Source organism: Uranotaenia lowii, chromosome 1 (assembly GCF_029784155.1).
Source record: "Uranotaenia lowii strain MFRU-FL chromosome 1, ASM2978415v1, whole genome shotgun sequence".
Taxonomy (NCBI): domain Eukaryota; kingdom Metazoa; phylum Arthropoda; class Insecta; order Diptera; family Culicidae; genus Uranotaenia; species Uranotaenia lowii.
This window is the reverse complement of record NC_073691.1, coordinates 34,622,879-34,645,472: the sequence shown is the minus strand read 5'-3', so window position 1 is coordinate 34,645,472 and position 22,594 is coordinate 34,622,879. Positions and strand designations below refer to the sequence as shown.

The 22,594-nt window shown below is 34.2% G+C and overlaps 1 protein-coding gene across 1 annotated transcript; it reads right to left on the bottom strand.

The window, feature by feature from the left end:
• Positions 1–1,869: 1,869 nt before the first annotated feature.
• LOC129756297 (uncharacterized) lies at positions 1,870–3,771 on the bottom strand. Its single transcript, XM_055753131.1, has 2 exons — positions 3,123–3,771; positions 1,870–3,066 (listed from the first exon to the last, which is right to left on the bottom strand). Exons 1-2 carry the CDS (start codon positions 3,671–3,673, stop codon positions 1,971–1,973), a joined length of 1,647 nt encoding a protein of 548 aa, XP_055609106.1. The 5' UTR covers positions 3,674–3,771; the 3' UTR covers positions 1,870–1,970.
• Between the last annotated feature and the right edge of the window lie 18,823 nt (positions 3,772–22,594).

Below are 22,594 nucleotides of genomic sequence, written 5' to 3'. Positions count from 1 at the left end.
TGTCATTTTTGTCATTTTTGTCATTTTTGTCATTTTTGTCATTTTTGTCATTTTTGTCATTTTTGTCATTTTTGTCATTTTTGTCATTTTTGTCATTTTTGTCATTTTTGTCATTTTTGTCATTTTTGTCATTTTTGTCATTTTTGTCATTTTTGTCATTTTTGTCATTTTTGTCATTTTTGTCATTTTTATCATTTTGGTCACTTTTGTCATTTTTGTCATTTTTGTCATTTTTGTCATTTTTGTCCTTTTTGTCATTTTTGTCATTTTTGTCATTTTTGTCATTTTTGTCATTTTTGTCATTTTTGTCATTTTTGTCATTTTTGTCATTTTTGTCATTTTTGTCATTTTTGTCATTTTTGTCATTTTTGTCATTTTTGTCATTTTTGTCATTTTTGTCATTTTTGTCATTTTTGTCATTTTTGTCACTTTTGTCATTTTTGTCATTTTTGTCATTTTTGTCATTTTTGTCATTTTTGTCATTTTTGTCATTTTTGTCATTTTTGTCATTTTTGTCATTTATGTCATTTTTGTCATTTTTGTCATTTTTGTCATTTTTGTCATTTTTGTCATTTTTGTCATTTTTGTCATTTTTGTCATTTTTGTCATTTTTGTCATTTTTGTCATTTTTGTCATTTTTGTAATTTTTGTCATTTTTTTTCATTTTTGTCATTTTTGTCATTTTTGTCATTTTTGTCATTTTTGTCATTTTTGTCATTTTTGTCATTTTTGTCATTTTTGTCATTTTTGTCATTTTTGTCATTTTTGTCATTTTTGTCATTTTTGTCATTTTTGTCATTTTTGTCATTTTTGTCATTTTTGTCATTTTTGTCATTTTTGTCATTTTTGTCATTTTTGTCATTTTTGTCATTTTTGTCATTTTTGTCATTTTTGTCATTTTTGTCATTTTGGTCATTTTTGTCATTTTTGTCATTTTTGTCATTTTTGTCATTTTTGTCATTTTTGTCATTTTTGTCATTTTTGTCATTTTTGTCATTTTTGTCATTTTTGTCATTTTTGTCATTTATGTCATTTTTGTCATTTTTGTCATTTTTGTCATTTTTGTCATTTTTGTCATTTTTGTTATTTTTGTCATTTTTGTCATTTTTGTCATTTTTGTCATTTTTGTCATTTTTGTCATTTTTGTCATTTTTGTCATTTTTGTCATTTTTGTCATTTTTGTCATTTTTGTCATTTTTGTCATTTTTGTCATTTTTGTCATTTTTGTCATTTTTGTCATTTTTGTCATTTTTGTCATTTTTGTCATTTTTGTCATTTTTGTCATTTTTGTCATTTTTGTCATTTTTGTCATTTTTGTCATTTTTGTCATTTTTGTCATTTTTGTCATTTTTGTCATTTTTGTCATTTTTGTCATTTTTGTCATTTTTGTCATTTTTGTCATTTTTGTCATTTTTGTCATTTTTATCATTTTTGTCACTTTTGTGATTTTTGTCTTTTTTCATCATTTTTGTCATTTTTTGTCATTTTTGTCATTTTTGTCATTTTTATCATTTTTGTCACTTTTGTCATTTTTGTCTTTTTTCATCATTTTTGTCATTTTTTGTCATTTTTGTGATTTTTGCCAATTTGGTCATTTTTGTCATTTTTGCAAATTTTTGTCATTTTTGTCTTTATTGTCATTTTTGTAATTTTTGTCATTTTTGTCATTTTTATCATTTTTGTCACTTTTGTCATTTTTGTCATTTTTGTCATTTTTGTGATTTTCGCCAATTTTGTCATTTTTGCAATTTTTTGTCATATTTGTCATTTTTGTCAGAATAAAAGGGTTTTGTTACAAATTAAAAAATTAAGTGCATTTTTCGAAGATAAAGTCAGACCTTAAACCAAATATAGTTTATTCCAAAAAATTCGACCAGAGTTTATTTAATTTCCTTAAAATATGTTATAAAAATACACACCCCTCTTCGTAAATAAATAATACATTTATCGTCGAAAAAATCAAAGAAAATTCATCTTTTTATCACATCATTTTGCTTCGTATAGAACTCCTCCATTATATCACGGCAGCTTCTCCTCATCACTTTCCCCGAAGGAGTCATCGGTAGACTTTCGACCAGATGGATTCCACCTCGCAGCTGTTTATAGTCCGAAAGCTTCTGCCGAACGACCCTGTCAATGGATTCTTCGGTCAGCGACATGTCCTTGCTCTTGACAACCAACGCAGCTGGCAAATCGGATCCCGGAACCGGAACTCCCGCCACGCAAACATTCACGACTCCCGGAATGCTTTGTATTATGGTTTCAATCTCCGTCGGTGAAATTTGATAGCTTAGGTATTTGATGATGTCTTTCTTCCGATCGACAATGTAGAGGTATCCATCTTTATCGATCCTTCCGATATCCCCGGAATGGATCCAGCCATTCTGGTCCAATATTTCGTCGGTGGCTTCCTTGTTCCCGTAATAGCCGAGAAAGTAGAACTGTGGCTTGATCAGTATTTCACCTTCCTGGTTGATGTCTACCGCATTCCCTGAGTCGTCGACAACTTTGACTTCAACGTTGGGGTGTATATAACCCGTGGATCCTTCTTTGTAGTAATTTTTTTCGGTCATCGAGACAACTCCTCCGATCTCGGACATGCCGTAACCGATTTTGAAGTCACAGTTGGGGGCCAGTTTTTCGAACGAATACTTCATCGCAGCCGTTACCGAGGCACCCCCACTCATGCATGCTCTAACGCTGGAAAAGTTAGCTTTGAGTGCCCTCGGATGGTTGACCAGCTGCAGGACGATAGCTGGAGCGAAGAAGCAAAGCGTCACCCGGTATTTTTCGATAATATCGAAGGCAAGATCCGGGTTGAAGAGTTCCCTGGTGATTACGCGAACAGCTCCAGTTACGGTTCCTAAAAGTAGGAACACTACCCCTGAAAGCCAGTAAAGTGAACTGAAGCACAGTAGGATATCAGGCGGGTAACATCCCATAACTCCAATAAAGTGGGCAATACACAAGGAATGGGACAGACAGACCCCCTTGGATCGGCCTGTGGTTCCCGAAGAGCACACGATGATCGCTAGCTGCTTAGATGGGTCTTCGAAACGTGTGGGACTGAAATCAAAATAACTTAAAGTAAATTCTAGGGGTTGAACTATGTAACAACTTACACAAAGGTCTCCTCACGTCCAGTTGGCTTTAACAAGTCCGTAATGTGTCGATAGCCTTCAACTTTCTGACCCAAGATCACCAGCTCCGGCTTCAACGCAATCATCCCCAAAGCAACCTCCATTTCTGGTAACGTCTCCTGGTCACAGAACACCAACCGAGGTTTAACCGTACTCAACATGTGACTGAAGTCATCCCGCCTAAAACTCGGATCCAACGTATTGATCGGAACCCCCAAAGCCAGGGAAGCAAATAGAACCGGAGCCACATGTTCCCCATTTCGGGCGGCCATCGTGAAGATATCACCTGGTCCGTAACCCAGTTCCGTCAAGTTCTGCGCCAACCTTATCGTTCGATTCCGCATTTCGCCACAAGTTATCTGGACGCCACTGTCCACGCTGATCTGGGTCACTTTGGCTGGGGTCTTTGCCAGGCTATCCAGGATCAGCTTCCCAAGTGATTGGTTCGGATCGTGTTGATACGGAGACTTGATGCCGCTCCATATCCGGGTTGACGGATCGAAGAAGGTTAAGCTGTCCCGAGGAGAGGTCATGGTTGAGGCTGAGAAAATGAAACGAAAAAAAAAATAAAAAAATAATTTACAATTGAATTTCGAATTGTCCCGCCTATTCTGTGTTGTTTCTTCAAATCATATGATCTATCAGTGATCTCAACGAGGCATTTTAAAATCAAAACGAAGCTTTCCTATGTAGATTATCCAACAAATCTAACGAGTTTACTTTGCGCACTGGATGGGACAATTATTATCGAATAAAAACAAAAACCGACATTTGTTTATTACCTAACAACAGGTATCCAACAGGAGGGGAAAACGGGATAGCCTGTATAATTACATTGCCTAGCTAAATGACCAAGTCAACGAAATTAATTGCAGCTAGGCTTAATTGTTCACTAATTAAGTAAGCAACTTAGTTGATCGCATCGTCTAGGATAAAGTCATTACAGATCGTCTGTCCATACATGGGAGTAATTACTGATTTGTTTGTCAAATTTATGAACTTTGATACGAAATAAAATAAGATGTATAAAACTATGATCATTTAGAATCCGGGCAGTTACAAACGTGTGTATTTTAAAAACTATTCATTTGATCGAAAAACTTTCTATGGAGGAAATTAAGGTATTAATATGACATTTTATGTAAAAATATAAAAAAAATATTTATCAAGAAATACTCTAACTTTTTCATAAAATCTCTTTTTTATCTTTGCACACTTTTTTCAGTCATGTATTGATTTATTTATTTTACCACAGAAGCAAAACCTTTGCAAAATCATGATATTTTACACAAACTCACCTATAAAAAGCAATTGGAATCTGGTTGGAACCTTTTCATGAGTAGGAATCTCGAAGAATTTAATCTCTTAAATCCGGTTTTAACATAATTTTTTTTGTCCATCAGAACACATCTGTCATATTGCATAAAAACCGGATGCACAGATTGCGATCTTTGGAACTGATCATTGTTGATTATTTACTAGGTGTCTACTAGTCAGGCAACACATTTTTCCTGCCGGAAATGGATTTTTTGCATTATTTAAGGAGTCTGCATTCAGTTATCCCCAATAAACATAAACTTTCACCATATTTTAGATCAAGGGTTGCACTCCGATGGTTGGTTTGAACTTCGTGTGGATCCTAGAGTGGCTCCTTATACTTCTTAACCATTTGGTCTGATAAAAAAAATCAGAAAAAATCAACAGTTCATGAGCTTTCAAGTCAACAATAAAGCATTTTCGAGGCGCAAAATGCATTAAAGGAGCAAATTTGTGCAAAATTATTTTTACCGTGTCTTTTTGCATCGTAAATATCTCAAACACACGTTAATTTAAAAATCTACCAAAAATAGGCAGCAACAAAACATGGTTGCAGAAATTTATGAATCTACTTTTGATTTGATTTTAAAATCGATTTCGTCTCTGTTCAGAAATTGATGCTTTCGTGTAGCATTGATCAGTCTCTATTTTGACGGATTTATCGAGTTTTCTTGATCATAAAGGATACAAAACATCTTCATAATATTTACAAATGCTAGTTTACCTTGCTTTTCAACGTTTTCTTTAAAAAACATTTATAATCGAAAAAAGAACAATGATGCTGCATACATTTAGGGGCAAAAATTATATCAATTGCTGAATAGTTTCTGCTTCAAAATAAAAATGAAATTTTACCTTCACACATTCTCCTAGACCATCTCACTATTTCCATTTCATTTTTTTTTTCAAAGCTAACCATTTGATAGGGTTCCTTTCCATTTTTTCAATATGGGCTTACTTTTGGAAAATGTCCTAGTTTTTAAATAAAAAAAAATCATTAAATGGCTATAAAAAAAGTAGTATAACTATACATATACAAAGAAAAAAGTTGTTCTTTCACATTCAACAACCCTTTCACTTCTAAATGCTTTTTAGTATCATCAGTTGTTGAAATTGAAATTTTAAGATTTTGAAATTACATTTTTAATAACAGAAATTTTTTTAAATACAAACCAAAATTTTCCTATTTGATACTCAAACATAGAAAACAATTTTCAAAAATTCAAACTAAAGACTGAGTAAATGATGATAATGTGGAAAAAATTAATTGTTGGTCAAAGTTACCCCGGTGATCAAAGTTATCCCGGTTTACGGTACTTTTTTTTACAAAACTGTGAAACACAAATATCTTTGACTCAAAGACTGCCAGAAAATTTGAATTATGAGAGAAAAAAACTTTGAAAGTTTTCTTTTTGTTATTTCTTCGAAACCTACAAAAACGGGAATTTTGACGAAATTAAAAAAAAACTATTTGAATTTTTGATACTTTTAAAGTCGTGAGTAAAACCATTTCGCCGTCTTCGAAATTCAGATTTAGCTAAAAATAAAAACAACACCAAATTACACAATACTGTAGGAAATTTATTTCTAACATAATTTCCTTACTCATACATATCACACGAATTCAAAAAACAAAAAATTTTAGTGATAATTTTTTTTTTTGTTTCGATTATAGTCGTTTTACCATCTTTATGGCATTCGCGACTTTATCAACGTTGCAGTTGGCGGATCGTTATTGAAAAACTATCCGGTACAACTGTGTTCGATGTTTACTCTTGGGCTCGAACTCACGGACATCGGCTCAGGAGACAACAGACTTGCCAACTGAGCTATATCACAAGCCACAAAGTGATAAAATGAATCAATCTTTTTAAAGCAAATCACTATGAAAGATTCAAATCAATGATGTTTTCGGTCAGTCATCGATAAATTTTCCAAAATGATGTTCCTTACTCTGAACTAGAAATTTGTTTCAAAATGATTTCTCAGCAGTCTAGTTCACAAATTTGAAATATGTAAATATTTCCTAAACAGATTAAACAAAAAATCTAATTTCGAATAATGTCCAATAAATAAATGTCAGATCAGGTAAAGAATCAACCATAATTGATTGTTAGGAAAACGATAATAATTGGTATTTATTACTTATCTTAATTTACTTATTTTAAACTCAAGCGTATTTAGAATATGAAAAAAAAATCGCAATTTTAAATATAAATTTTTGATGAGGAAAAAAATAAAGGGTTATGCTTAAACACACATAAATTCAGAATTTAAAAACATAGACAAACTAATTAAAAATATTTATAAAAATTTAAATAGCTTGACTTTAAATTCGGTTAATTTATTGAGAAATTGAAAAAAAAACTGTACTATGAAATTCGGTAAACTCATTTGAAAATAGAAACAAAATAATAAGATGAAAAAGGTAAGTTTAAAAAGGATTTTTTTCAATAATCACGTCTTAACATTAAAAAACTTATTTAAGAAATTTAATTGATAACTCAAGGGAAAAGCATTTTGGTGCTTGTATTTAAATCGGTATCGAATTTTGAATACGGCGAATGCGCCAACTGTAAACAAATCCAGATAATCACATAAATGCGTTAAACTATTCATTTTACATCCGAAAATATGATCTCCTTTCAATTTTTCTTATTTTAGTGAAGTTAAATTTAATTTTTTAAATAAGGCGAATAGCTTTTTTTTATGAGTGTGTAATCCCACAGTTCATTCGCCCATTTCCCCTCAAAATTTCCCCGCGAACAAAAGGGCCAATAGTTATTTCGAGATGGAAAAAGGGCATTGAAGTTTTCGAAAAAAAAATTTCCAGGACGAGGAGATGCACAAATCAGTATTTATAAGATCGTTGAATGTGCTAATGTGTTAACGTGATCATTTGGACCCGCTTTCAAGCCGAAATTTGCTTGAATTTGGCTTCTTTAATGAGTGATCCAAAAGGCGAATAGTCATTCTGCAATTCAAAAGGGCACTCCAATTTGGCGAATGAACAAAATGAGAGCACCAGTCTGTGGTAAAAGGGCCCACAGTTGTATTTATTAATTTTTTGTGGTAATTAGTACGGAAAAGCTATATTTATCGATCGGGTGTTGAAATTAAACCAATTTGAAAGCATTTTAGCGACTTCTTTAGGAAAATTATTGTACGCAGCTAAATAGGAAATTGATTTTATTTTCTGAAACTTGGAATGCGTTTTTCTCAAAACAAAGGTCTTGGCGCATTCGCCGTATTCAAAATTTGATACCGAAATGATTGATTTGGTAAATTTCAGTGTCCTGAACTCGAATCTTTTGTTAAATTGGGACTACCGCATTTTGATTTAAAATGTGTCAGTTTTAAGTCAAATCAATGATTGATAACTGATTAACTAGCTAATCAACCTACATTTGAGAAAAAATCTGGTTCTGATTTCGTTTATAATACTTCATTCAATTAAGGAATAATATTTTGACGATGATTATGATAATGATGCATGATTTTAAAAAGTAAATTTCGACAGTTTTTTTTTTAATTTGGAAAGATATTTATCTGTGGTGACAGAATGAGAACCTTATTCAATTCATCATCACCATCATCAGTTACTCTCTCCGTTCATTCTTCGTTAGGTCACTCAATAACTCATCAATCTCTCTTTCACAGTTTGATTCATTCTTTTCAGCAACCAACTTAGACAATTACACACCTCCAATTGTAAAATCATTTTTAGTACCTTTTAAACCATTCTTATTTTTTAGCATCAATAGGTACTAATTTCTATATTCCTGTTTACACAGAAACAAATTCATTTTATTTGATAAATCGAAACCATACAATCCGATCTACCTAGAATGCAAGTTCAACTAAAAGCTCCTATCATACCTAATTTCATCAATGGATCGAAACCCAAATCTTTTTCCCAGAACATATCTACCACAATATCATTATAAGTATTTATGACATTGCTGCATAAAGGTTAAAAACAATTGGTTTAAACTTCTTTAGAACTTCTTAGTTTAAACTTCTATAACTTTTTTCGCAGAACTCTAAATTACTTAAAGTCTTGAAGAAAATTGTTTAATCATTCATCACTTTTATTTCAAAATGTTATTGAAACAACAAATTCGAGTTTTGTCAAAAAAGTCCAGAACTTCCTTAAAAGATTCTGACCTATTTTGATAAGTGATTTCAATAGCAGCTGATCGCTGATAGAAAGATTGCATATTAGTATTCAGGGCACACAAGTTAGACAAAATTACTGTTTTGAGTTCATTGCACCTCGAAAAAATGTAGATTTTGTGGCCTTGTGTAATTTATCTAAACCTTTTCAAGTCTGATGTTGAGCAAGAACAAGAAATACAAAATGAAAATAAGACTGAAATTGGTTTCTTGAAGACTATTTCATATCAGCATAACATTTTTAATTACATAAACGATTTTATTAAATCAAAATTTAAATAATAAGGTAGAGGATATAAGATTTTAGATATGTGTTTTTTGCTAATTCTATTGATCATTGTGACTGTTGCATGGTTTCCAACTTTTCGATGTATAAAGCTAGTATTCGATGATTTAATTTTAAAACCTCCCCCGTTCGACCGGCCTTGGATCATCATATGATCAATCTAAAAAACACAGGCACAGGCCTTGGAGGTGGAATAAGATTTCATGCTGGACCGACAAGCTTTCTAATAACTGGCATTGTCCTCCCAGCGCAACCGCGTTGCACATGTCTGAAAGAGACCAAATAAAACATATCCCATTTCCTATCACTAGGCAAAACAGCCAAGATGCCGTGCGTGTGTATTTGAACCGAACGGCAAAATAAAACACTTCTAGGCAAGCCGAGATGAGAAGATGAGTTCGTTTCTCACTACATTTTATTTGGGAGTAATTATCCAATAGGATGAAAAACCCATAAAATGATTTTTTTATTTCGCTTGAATGTTTTTATAATAATAATAATTTAATAATAATCACTAGTTTACAAAATTTCAAAAAAATCGTGAACTTGATTAACTGACCAACATTTTTAATGTAAAATCGGGCGCTGAATCCAAAAATGAAATTCAAAAAAATCTCAGTAGAACCGTTTTTGAGTTATGCTCCAAATATGAAATTTCGAAAAAAATAAAAAAGTTCTTGTACTAAGAATAAAATATCTCGGACGGCATAACAGTAATTTGAAATCCCTCTTTTGCATATTGAAGGTGAATAAGTTATCTATCGATCATCTGAACACTGTTTTTGCGTTTGACCAACAGTATTGTTGATATTAGTGACTTTATGAGAAAAAAAACTATAAAAAACGCATTTTTTTAGAGAAAATTTTGTTTCAACAAAAGTTTTAGACTCGATTGTAGCATTTAAAAAATCTGATTTTCTTTTGCGCTTGAATATCAATTTAAAACAAAGATTTCAAGTGGTTATTTATCAAAATCGGTTGAAAATTGAAGAAGTTATGGCTACTTTACCATAACTGAAATTTTTGGAGTTTTTAATAATTTAACGAACCGCAGTACACTTATCATAGTATAGGAAGAATGGAACATGATAAATCTCACTCGCTCTAAGTCAAAATTATTTATTAGCTTACCAGAAGGTAACATGCCAAGTTTCAGAAAGATGTGACCATAGGGAGGGGTTACTAAAATTTTAAACGTTAATAAAATTTTGAGGTATTTTGCCCGGAAGGAACAAAAAATACTGGTTTTTCATCAATAACTTTTTTCATCACTAGCTGATTGTTTTTTATGGTTGATTTTCTTAAAGCCTAAGTTGAGACAAATATTTCACCCGAAGACTGTAACTCGATTGGATTTGAAACAGAAAAGTTATTGCGGTTCAAAGGCCGCAAATTTTGTCCAATACGCAATGAGTACTTTTTACGCATTGCGTTTTATACGACAATTTTCGACCAAAATACAATCTTTGAACCGCAATAACTTTTCTGTTTCAAATCCAATCGAGTTACAGTCTTCGGGTGAAATATTTGTCTCAACTTAGGCTTTAAGAAAATCAACCATAAAAAACAATCAGCTAGTGATGAAAAAAGTTATTGATGAAAAACCAGTATTTTTCGTTCCTTCCGGGCAAAATACCTCAAAATTTTATTCACGTTTGAGACTCAAGCAACCCCTCCCTATGGTCAGATCTTCCTGAAACTTGGCATGAGACCTTCTGGTAAGCTAATAAATAATTTTGACTTGGTGCGAGTGAGATTTATCATGTTTCATTCTTCCTATACTATGATAAGTGTACTGCGGTTCGTTACATTATTAAAAATTGCAAAAAAATACAGTTATGGTAAAGTAGCCATAACTTCTTCAAATTTCAACCTATTTTAATAAATAACCACTTGAAATCTTCGATTTGAATTGACATTTAAGCGCAAAAGAAAATCAGATTTTTTAAATGCTACCATCGAGTTTAAAACTTTAGTAGAAACAAAATTTTCTCTAAAAAAATGCGTTTTTTATAATTTTCTTCCTCATAAAGTCACTAATATCAACAATACTGTTAGTCAAACGCAAAAACGGTGTTCAGATGATCGATAGAAAATTTATTCACCTTCAATATGCAAAAGAGAGATTTCAAATTACTGTTATGCCGTCCGAGATATTTTAATCTAAGTACAAGAACTTTTTTAATTTTTCCGAAATTTCATATTTGGAGCATAACTCAAAAACGGTTCTACTGAGATTTTTTTGAATTTCATTTTTGGATTCAGCGCCCGATTTTGCATTAAAAATGTTGGTCAGTTAATCAAGTTCACGATTTTTTTAAAATTTTGTAAACTAGTGTTATTTTTATTATATACTAAAGTCATAAATCGCCATCGATCTAACCATTTTTAGATAAGAAAAACATCTTAAGTCTTGGGGATTTTTTTTTATTATCTGACGGGTTTGCGCCGGGGGTCTTCAGATTTTCCCCAAAATTGAAAATTTGGTTCATTTTTGCGACTTAAAAACACATGTATTTTTTCAGATTTCTAACATTTTTATTTTTTGAGTTAGCTTCGGTTAGATTTTTTTGTCAATTAAAAATAACCATTTTTCAAAGCTACATAACTCTGTTATTTTGCAACGGAAATTATAAAATAGCACATCAAAATGCATTGAAATTTTATCAGCTTTCCAAATAAAATAGTTGGAAAAAAATAAATAAAGACCTTCAACATGAAAAGTTGTAAATAAACTTTAAATGGCTTCTAAAAGTACCGTCTGCACCACCGAATATTTTGCAAAAAATACCATTGAATAGCTCAATTTATGATGCAACTTTCATCTGAAGACACCAAAGTGGGCCATCAATTCCCTGAAGAGTTATGAGAGAAATAATGACGATAAATCTCTTTTTTTGCGACGAAAACAAACAATGGTCGAGCAACTGCACTCACATATGGAGGTAGCGCGCACTTCTAACAACATGGAAACAAAAGAACTTACCAAAGCAGGTAAATCACACTACTTTTTTGTGCTTTGTAGACTGCCCCTACTCGCATAACAGTCCCATATGAATTTTCAACATTTTAGGTCAACATAGGGATTCAAAATAAAACACTAAAAAAACAGGTTTTGTTCTACAAATTTCGAAAAAAAAAATCAATTTGTGGCTGTCCTATATGAAATATACCCGAACAACAGTTCCATATGTGAAATACCGCGGATTTGGTTACTTTTCAATGCTTCTTTCGGCGAAATAGTCTTTGATTTATTGCTTTGAATCATTTAAAAAAAATTAACTCACTTGATGTCGAATGATGCACACGAGTTTTCGAAGGCAGGTCTGACTTCCTTAGGAATGACTTCCTGAGCGAAAAACTATCGGATGCTATCAAAAATCGTAAAAAGATTCAACTTACAATGTGGAATTTACGATATTTTGTATGTTTCATTTTCTGAAAATTGCATTTAGAAGTTCAAAAATGATCAAATTAAAGTCTTAGAAAGTAGCTTGGTGAGAAAAAAATATTCTGTATGGGACTGTTATGCGAGTAGATTTGAAAAAGGTTTCAAATATGGTCGATTAACAGTCCCATAATAAATAAAAATGGTGCTTTCGACCTTACCAATAACCCAATTTCGAAAATTTCTGGTCTTACGATTTATTATGACAACCTAGAAACGATTTTCGTTGATGCCGAAAGTGGTGACCACAATTTAAGAATGTATTCCAAAACAGGAAAAGCTGATTTTCTCGTTTGCTTGTTTTTGCATATGGGACTGTTATGAAAGTAGGGGCGGTAGAGTGTTGCAGCTAAACTGACTTCATGTTATATCCAAAAATCTAATAACGCATTCATTTATACCCAGTTTTGCACCAGGTCACAACAAGTTTGCAAATTTTGCTGACATTTTTAGAAGTTTATGCGCTCAGTTTTGCATCCGTTATTCTCCAGATTTGATTTAAAATGGACGGTGGAACACTGAAGATTCGTTTGTAAGCGATCGAGGTAGCAAAACACTGACGACGAATTATGTTCGTTCTAGTATGGTAAACCTCAAAACTGGGCGAATGGAGAAAACGAATTCGGTAAAAGTATCATATTTTCAATGTCATATTACCTACAATGGGAATGATGCTTTTTAGAGCCTGGGCTGGCCATACTGAGCTCTTCGATTATTTCTACATTTGCGCCACGCTCTATGTTTTTGATCAATGGGAAAGGATTTTGGTGTACAGTGCTTAGCTCCCGATATAAAAACTACATATGTAAAGCACGTCTATATTTCATTTTTTAATCACATTTTTGTGATCCCAAACACAGGGACTGAACCTTCTACTATTGGCATTGATTATGCTTCACAATGATCTTTGATCGAAAAGTTAATAAGTTATATAGCATATAACCAGGTTGTAACAGCAACATTTCTATTATTTGTTATATCACATTAACAATACGATACTAAGAATTTTGGTTAAAATTTAAAGTCAGTTATGCTACAAACACTCTACAAAGCACAAAAAAGTAGTGTGTTTTACCTGCTTTGGTAAGTTCTTTTGTTTCCATGTTGTTAGAAGTGCGCGCTACCTCCATATGTGAGTGCAGTTGCTCGACCATTGTTTGTTTTCGTCGCAAAAAAAGAGATTTATCGTCATTATTTCTCTCATAACTCTTCAGGGAATTGATGGCCCACTTTGGTGTCTTCAGATGAAAGTTGCATCATAAATTGAGCTATTCAATGGTATTTTTTGCAAAATATTCGGTGGTGCAGACGGTACTTTTAGAAGCCATTTAAAGTTTATTTACAACTTTTCATGTTGAAGGTCTTTATTTATTTTTTTCCAACTATTTTATTTGGAAAGCTGATGAAATTTCAATGCATTTTGATGTGCTATTTTATAATTTCCGTTAAAAAATAACAGAGTTATGCAGCTTTGAAAAATGGTTATTTTTAATTGACAAAAAAATCTAACCAAAGCTAACTCAAAAAATAAAAATGTTAGAAACCTAAAAAAATACATGTGTTTTTAAGTCGCAAAAATGAACCAAATTTTCAATTTTGGGGAAAATCTCAAGACCCCCGGCGCAAATTGTCAGATAATAAAAAAAAATCCCCTCTTGTGAGATGCTTAATTTAACTTAGTTTTTTTTAATATTTCGAACCACTGTGTTCTGTAGGAGACCACGTGGCTTTTGCTCGGTAGACTGCAATGCAAATGATGTTCGCACGCATACCAATGTACCTTCGATTCATGGTTCCCAAATAGCGATTTTTGCATTTTCAATGCTCGGATATGACCTTTAGTTACTTATGTTCTCCAACTTATTTCGAAGCTTAAGTTGATAGCAACGGTCTTATCATACAACCCAATTAGTATGAAAACATTTGTGCGTAGTTTTAAATGAATTTTTAGGGAAAACATCAGCCCAAAAATACCTCTTTAATGAACATGTATTTTTTCCAGCTTCCAACACTGGTGGTGTATTTCGATTGAAGTTGCATGCCAAGAAAAGGAACAAAATTAGTTTTAAATTTTTATTCAAAACCTAAATAAATATTCACTCTTTAGTCTACCTAGTATTTTTTGATTTTTTGCCGAGTTTAACTGTAAGCATGAGTATTTATTGCAAATTTTTCAAATGAATGTCCGCGTTTGAGATCGCATGTGAATTTAACGGTTGCACTAGAAAGGTGAGTTCATCTGATTTCCATACGGTGATTTCCAAAATAATTTCCTCGGATGCAGATCGAAAAAATTAACTTCTTTATTAAAGTACAATCAATCGAAAAATTCGGTATGCACAGATTTGAAACAAATTATTCTCTTTGCAATGAAAATATATTCAAAAATTTTTAAGCTAAATTTGGACCAGAAAAACATGAAAAGACATGTTGGCATGCCAAGAAAAGGACCATGCCAAAATAGGGCTCACTTACCCTACACTATAATCAATTTTAAACCACGTTTTTACTTTAACTTGTTGACTAGGGGCGAACAGAGCACCATTAATCGTGACACGATGAGCATTTTCTGCCGTAGAATCCAGCAGCGAGTTCAACTAGATGAAGACAACTGACATTTATATTTTTTTTCAAGGAATTTATCTGCAAGCTGCTATTCTTCCAAAATCCTTTTCGTTTCGGTGCTAAATTTTTTTTGGTGATTATTAAGTATTTGCCTTCTTCTGTTGGGCAGTTTGAGAGAACTAGGCGGAGATTATCGCTTAGCTGACAGACAGTCCTCTGTCACAAGTAAATTTGGTAGTCAATCAGAATGTGACGGACTGAGAATACGCAGTCACAGGAGGGATAAACAGGCCTAACCGAGGTCGTGTAAGAGCACGTTTTTCAACAGGGTTTGTGCGGTCAATTAACTGTTGGGGACAATTTTTGATTTCGCGTAATTTTGCGGTTCGATTGTTGAACCAGGTTTTCTCCCAGGCGAGCGCTCGTTGGGTTTTGACAATCGGTACCTAGGCATCTTGTTGTGGGATGGGCACCTCGATAGGGGTCATGTTAGAGCCTTCAAATGCAAGACGGTCGGCAGCCTCGTTACCTGGGATACCAGTATGGCCAGGTATCCACATTAGAGTTGGCCTTTTATCAAGTGCAATATCGCTGATGGAAGAGATCCAAGGGTGATTATTGGAGGGTTAGAGTTAGGGTGGGAGTGTTGTAGGGAATTAAGAAGAGCGAAAATTTCTGCGCTGAAGACAGAGCACTGTGGGGGCAGACCAATGCTGCGATTGTTATTCAGATCGTGGATACCACAGTCGATTGTCCCTTCAATGGATTTTGACCCATCGGTGAATATGTGGGGATCATTGCTGTATTTTGTTTCAACAAGGCCGTAGAAAAGAGGTAGGACAGTGGCAGAGTTTCGACCTGCCTCGATAGAGTGAGATAGAGAAAGCTCGACAGGAGGATTTTTTCGGTCGAGTACTGGAACGCAGTGGTTCTCCTTTGGCAAATGTCCGGGATGTTAGTGAAGTCTTTCAGAAGAGCTTCAGTACGAGCAATAAGAGGTGAATCCCTGTTTACGCCAATTGCTAGCCAGCGTATGGATTTAGATGTGAGATTTTTGGCAATCAGATAATTAAAAAGCATTCGACCACTTTCGGCCATCCACAATAATGTTGGTCTGGTGATGCATGCCGAGCTGATAGTTCTTATACATTGTATATTGGCTGCTGGTTTTGGCAGAGGGTGGGACCGGCCCGACTGACTAAGCCCAGACCGTAGAGAGCCGCTGGGAGAAGCCATCCGTGTAGAAATAGTAATAAAGATGATGATTTGCTCAGAATGCGTAAAATGTTGATTTTATCAGTAGAATTCTTTCTTACTTGCTCTAGATGGTGTTTGAAATTAAGGTAGTCATCAATAAAAACCCCAAGGATTCGGAAGGAATGAACCAGAGGAATAGGTTGTTCAAACATAGTGATGGGAGGGATTTTCTTGAGTTTCTTACCCAGTCGTCAATAACATTTAAAGCGGTTTGCAGGCATTTGCGTGCCATTCGCACAAATGGAGAAATTGAAATCTGGAGGATATCATCAGCGTAAATGAGAATTTTGATGTTGTTGGGGATGATGTCGAAGATAGAGTTTATGGTTTTTAGGAAGAGGGTCGGTGCGATGACTGATTCCCGGGGGACCCCGGTATTAACAGGTTTGGGATTGGATAGGTTAGCGTTTACGAGAACTTGGATTGATCTGTTTGAAAAAAAACTTTGGATGTATTCGAATTAACGTCCTCCGATTTTTTATTCATGTAGGGAGGTGAGAATGGTGCTTTGGTTGGCACAATCGAATGCCTTAGATAGGTCTAAAGATAGTTTTAACATCTTCATGTCATTCGCGACTTATATCAACGCTGCAGTTAGATGGCAGTCATTGAAAAACTTTTCCGGTACAACTCTGATCGATGTTTAACTCTTGGGCTCTAACTCACGAACATCGGCTCAGAAAGCAACTGACTTGCCAACTGAGCTATATCTCAAGCCGCGTCTAAAGATAGGAGTTCGATTTGTTGATGTTGTTCTAGTGCACTGTCGAGGATATTCTCAAGATGACAATAATAATCGACCGTGGATCGACCCGAGCGAAAAGCAAACTGGTAGTCGCTCAGGATGTTGTTTTGGTCTAATAGTTATGGTGATCAGACGATGGTTGACCATCTTTTCCATAATTTTCCATGCACAGTCTAGAAGAGTGATAGGGCGGTAGCTGTCAATTTGCAGAGCTCTTTTTGGGGTTTAGCGATTGGTACGACTAGACCTCGTTTCCTGGTTCCAGGGATGTACCAAATGCTATTGATTATATTAAGAAACGTGTTTTTTCGCTGAAGGGGATAGATTTTTTAAAAAGGGGTACCCTATACCGTCGGGCCCAGAAGAAAGGCCTTAAACCTTGTGAAGGGGAGAAAAGAATTCGTTTGAGCTGAATTCGGTGTTGTAGATTTGATCGCTGGGGTTGAGTGAGGGGGAAGGAGAGGGAAAGTGGAGTTTGGATGAGGAAGATTGATCGGAGGGAGCAAGACAATTGAGGGAGGGTGCTGTTGAGGAAAAGTGTTGGCTGAAGGCTTCGACGAGAAGAGAGGGATCGTTAATGTATTGCACATTCACAAGGAGATGAAACTGGTTTTTACGGATTTCACCGTTTAGGACCTTAATTTTGTCCCACAGAACCTTCGGGTGAATCTCCTCGGTGAACTTCTGCCAGCAGTACAAACAGCTAAAGATCTGGCAATTTTAAAGTAGGATAAGGCGTTTTGCTTTCAGGGATCGTCATTTGGTATGCGCTTTAGTAGTGCGAGAATTGATTTGAGTGTCGCACCTCGAGGGCTTGGGTTGAGTAGATTTTCTGGTTTTAGTATTTCTCACTGGTGAAGTCTGGTCGGGGGATGCGGAACTTGACCACGCTTTGGGGTAGAGTTAGCGGTTGGGGGACTGTCTTCGGTGTCCATCGAAGCTTCGCTGTTGGTGTCGGTTAGAATGGTGTTCGAGTCTCCGCTGATGCTGTTTCGCTTCTTGATCTCGAGGATTCGAGCTTGGAGGTGGACATTTTTCACGAGGAGGATAGCAATCTACTTCTCCAGTAATTTGATTCTGGTTTCGTCAGCAGGGGTAGGGGATTTGGCGTTATCGAGACGAGGCTGGAGTTTTGAGTTGGTGGCGGCATTGAGGCGAGATCGATACTTCTTGACAGCATCGGGATGGGAAATTCCCAGGTCCACACGAAGGCGGATGATGTTCTGTTTTGTGTTGGAAATTGCCTGTTGGACATTCCCTGTTGATAGTAGGGTGATCACCTTGGCAGTTGACACAGTTGGCGGGATCCGGACAAGTTTGGTGGGTTTCGTTTTCGCCACAGGTTGGGCATATGGGTTGATTGGGGCATAGATCTTTGGTGTGACCTAACTTCCCACACAGAAAACACTGCATGAGACGAAGGTAGTCAGCCCTGGTGGCAACCCGTAGGTAGCCAAACCAGACGTGATTCCGGGAAACTGTACCCCGGATAGTGAGCACAGTCTTATTCGTGGGGACAGTGTTACCTTCGACCATGGCCGTAGGAACGGGGGGGGTTTTGGGGGTTAAACCCCCCCCATGAAGATCCAAAAAAGCAAACAAGGTATTATACTCTACACTCAAAATTTTAAATTCAGAACCAAATTATGATAAAAGGGTAAGGTTAATCAAGAGTAACAATCTAGACTAAAAACTTATGCCCAAACCTCAAAAACCCATCCCAAGTTCAAAATTCTGCTACACTTTTTCAAAATTTTCTCATATGTTAATAGAAATTCAGGTCTGAGTATTAAATTTTAAATTAAATAAAACCTATTTCGGGGGTTTTGATTCCATAACTCCCATCACCAAAATTGTATTCATATTTCGAAATTTCGGATTATGTTTCCAGTTCAGGATTCTTGATTTTCAGTTCGAATAATCATAAGAAATTTGAAATAAAAAGCTGCTTTGAAGTCCTGGTTCAAATTTTCTTTTGCATTTCATATCAAATTTGAATCATGTTTTTCAAGATCATATTCAATTCCGAATATGAAAAAATTGAAAAAATTGTTTTATATTCAAATTCGAAGTTCTTAAACTTAATTCTACACAAAATAAAACATTTAAAGCTTCGATATGCTAACCCAAAACTGAAAACTTAGATACAGATCATTTGAAATTCATATTTTAATTCAGATTCAAAATACAGATTTAAATAAACAATTGAAATAGTGAATTTAGATCAAACCTGAACAACAGAATTTAATTAATAGATTCATGAATTAGGGCTCAAAAACTTGGCCATAAAATTCTGATCTGGTATAAAATTCGGAAATTGTATTTTTTGTGCATTTCAGAAATCGTATGGAAATTCAGATACAGACTCAAAGCGCAATTTTTGAACAAATTCAGAAATCAGATTTAGAATTTAGATTCAAATTCAGAAAAAGTTTTAGTATCTTAATACATTTTATAATCAACATAAAAGGTTGAGGAATTCATGAGATCATGAACTTAAGTTTGCTTGTCAATTCAATTTCCAGATTTAAAACTTTTAATCAAAATTAGATTTAAACACAATTCAGCTGAAAATCACAAATAAAATGTAGAATTTCACTTTTTTGTTTTAAGCGAAAAATACAAATTTTATTTTGAAAAAAAATCATCAACAGGATTTTTATTAGAGAATTTATTCTTTATGAAAAATATTTGCTGTTAAAGAAACATGAACTTGATCTTCATAAAAACAAAAACCTGCACAAAGTTCTATATTTTATCGGTTTATTGTTTAACATTATTAACACATAAGGAACACCAAAATTCGGTATTTAATATTTCAGAAACCAATAGACAAAAAACTGCTAATTTAATTTATTCGATTAACATGTTAAATTTTTAAGAATGAGGTTTTCATTATTCGATTCCCAACATTTGAATTTTCCATTTTATTGGAGCATATTAGCAGCATGCAAAAAAACGCGATATCTCTTTGGTAGCAATGTGTTTATATTCAAGTTTTTTTAAAGCCAAATTGCAAACTAAAATCATTAATTTGATTGAAGTTTTCCCCAAGCAAATTTGATCCAAAAATCTGATATTTTTTATCTTTCATTTTTTTTAAAGATTTATTTTCATTGAAGTTCAAAATCTTTGAATTTGTAAAAAAGTTTGGAAGATTGGGCTTGTTTGATTTGAGTATAAGCTTTTTTTGAAAATGGAAGGCTCTCCTAAAAACTTATTTTATGCTCATATCAATTAAGTATGTCCTACCAGACTCGTAAACAAATTCAAAGATTTTAACCATCTATGAAAGCGAATTAAGTTCACCTTTTTGCTTAGGGACCAATTTTCTAATGTCACGATTTTATACAAAACCTATTAATGTAAAAGTACTTCAAAATGATTAATTATGTTACAGACATAATATATTTAAAATTTGTTTGTATTCGTGCATTGTTGATCAAAAAATCATTGGTAAAAATCAGTCACCAAAACCCCCCCCATGAGTCGGTTCTTCCTACGGCCCTGCCTTCGACCTTCCTAGTGAAGCGATGAACCTTGGAAACATTTTGATCCAGAAGAGCTTTGCAGATGTCTATTTCGTCGAGATAAGCAACCTCTCGACAGGAAACTACACACAGGCACTGATTTCTTTTAGGGTGAAACTCAACGGAGACTGGAGTGCCGTCCATGAGCTCTTTCATTTGGAGAAGCTGGTCGCATTGTTTTTTACTTCGGATGGTAAGAAGGATAGATTTTCCACCGTCAGGTGGAGCTTGCTTTCTCGATACGCCCGGCAACGCGGTCGATTGACTTAGCAATAACAAACGGATTTTTGGGTAGTTTTTGTTCATTAGCTGGTTTGAAGATGGTTTGTATCCATCCAGTTGGGAATTGTCCTGGAGTTTTTATTGGAAAGGCCGGACACTCCTCCCCAGGGCGGAAAAGATTCCACCATAAGATGACCGAAGCTATTTTACGATATAGCATAGAGCAATAAAGATCGATACACTTTAGATTTGGATGTCTGTGATAGACACAATCAACTGATTGAAAATATCGGAGCGAACGCACTAAGCAACTTGTCGCATCGGCGACTCGAAACGGACTGACATATATTATAGCTGTTTTGTTTGGTCAATTAAGCAGCCTCCTTAAGGTGGCCATAATGCTCTTATCACCCCTACCTACTCCGACGGTGTTTCTTTTTGTTCCATTCTGAAAATAAATCTCAACAAATCATATCATGAATCAAAGAATTTTATTAGGGTTTTCACATTCCTCTCCTTTCCACTTCAGTTGGCTTTTCGCAAATATATAAACATCAAACTTGCTTTTTTTTGTTATTGGTTATATCTCTTCTTCACTGTTTTTCTTACATTTATCAAACCATCGTAACTTTCGTTTTACACTCTGGTTGTTAGCATTCATTTGTTTCTTTTTTCGCTTTGAATATTCGTTCTTTGTAAATGTTTTGTTTGCTGTTTTCCTTCTTTTTCAACTTTGTGTGTGGTGTAATGATGCAATACGAACGTAGGTTGTTTTATTTTTCTGCTCAGTGAATGTGCGTGTGCAATGTTTGTTGCTTTTGCTCTGACAAAAACAAGCAAAACGAATCTTACTTTATGTATATGTACTGTACTGTAGCTTATAAAGAATGCAAAAATGGCCATGCTCAACAGTAAGTAAGTTGCGTTTTGAAATTATCATGCTATCAAAAATATTGTTCTGGCACCTGTCAGCTGTCAGTTTAAATTTTTCGCATTTGATTATTAGACGTTGGTGCTTTGTTTGACAATTTTTGTAGTTTGTTTTGTTGTTTTAATGTTGATAACAACTATAATTGCCATCAATTTAATCTAGAATCAGAAATTGTTGTGTGGGTCTGTCTGAGTTATTTTCGTTTAGTTTTATTGCACTTTTTTAAACCTATTATGTTTTTTTTTTTCAAATAATTTCAATAGAAAATCATTCTAACGTGTATTGATGAACGATTTTAAACGAAATTGTTAGCAATCAAATAATAACAGTAACCATGGTAACTGGCGGCTTATTCACATTGCAGAGTATGAAATTGTGAAACTTTTCAACAGTCTGCTCTTAAAAACTATCCGTACTCGGCATATTCTTTTCACCTAACTAAACAAAGTTGGCTGCGGTGTATTTGTTTATGTTTGTTTGTTGTTGTCACTGTGACTGTGTGTTTAACATTTATGATAAGTTTAATTGTGATTTTGTGGTATGTATGTTGTGAATTATGTTTGATGAAATTCGTGTTCAGATGATTATGTGAGTGTCCAAGTGCTATGCTAGTTTGTTTCCGATCACGTACAACTAATTCCTACACCTAAAGATTCGTTTTGGACCGACCGTTCAGCGGAATATCGTTCGGAAATCTTCGATTACATAATTTCGACTTAACAAAACCGGAATCGAAAGTTCAATAGTTTTGGTTGTGAATTTTGCTCCGTTAACACCTTTTTTTTCGAATGTACACACATATGTGTACCTAGTAGATTCAGATAATTTTCACAAATAAATTCGCACTTTGACACTACCGTGCAACTCGTAATTTTTTTTTTTCAGAAGAACTTTACATTACACTACCATTAATAAGATTCTTTATATTAGTTTAGTTTTGCTTTGTTCTCTTTTTCTCTTGTTTTTGAGTGTATATC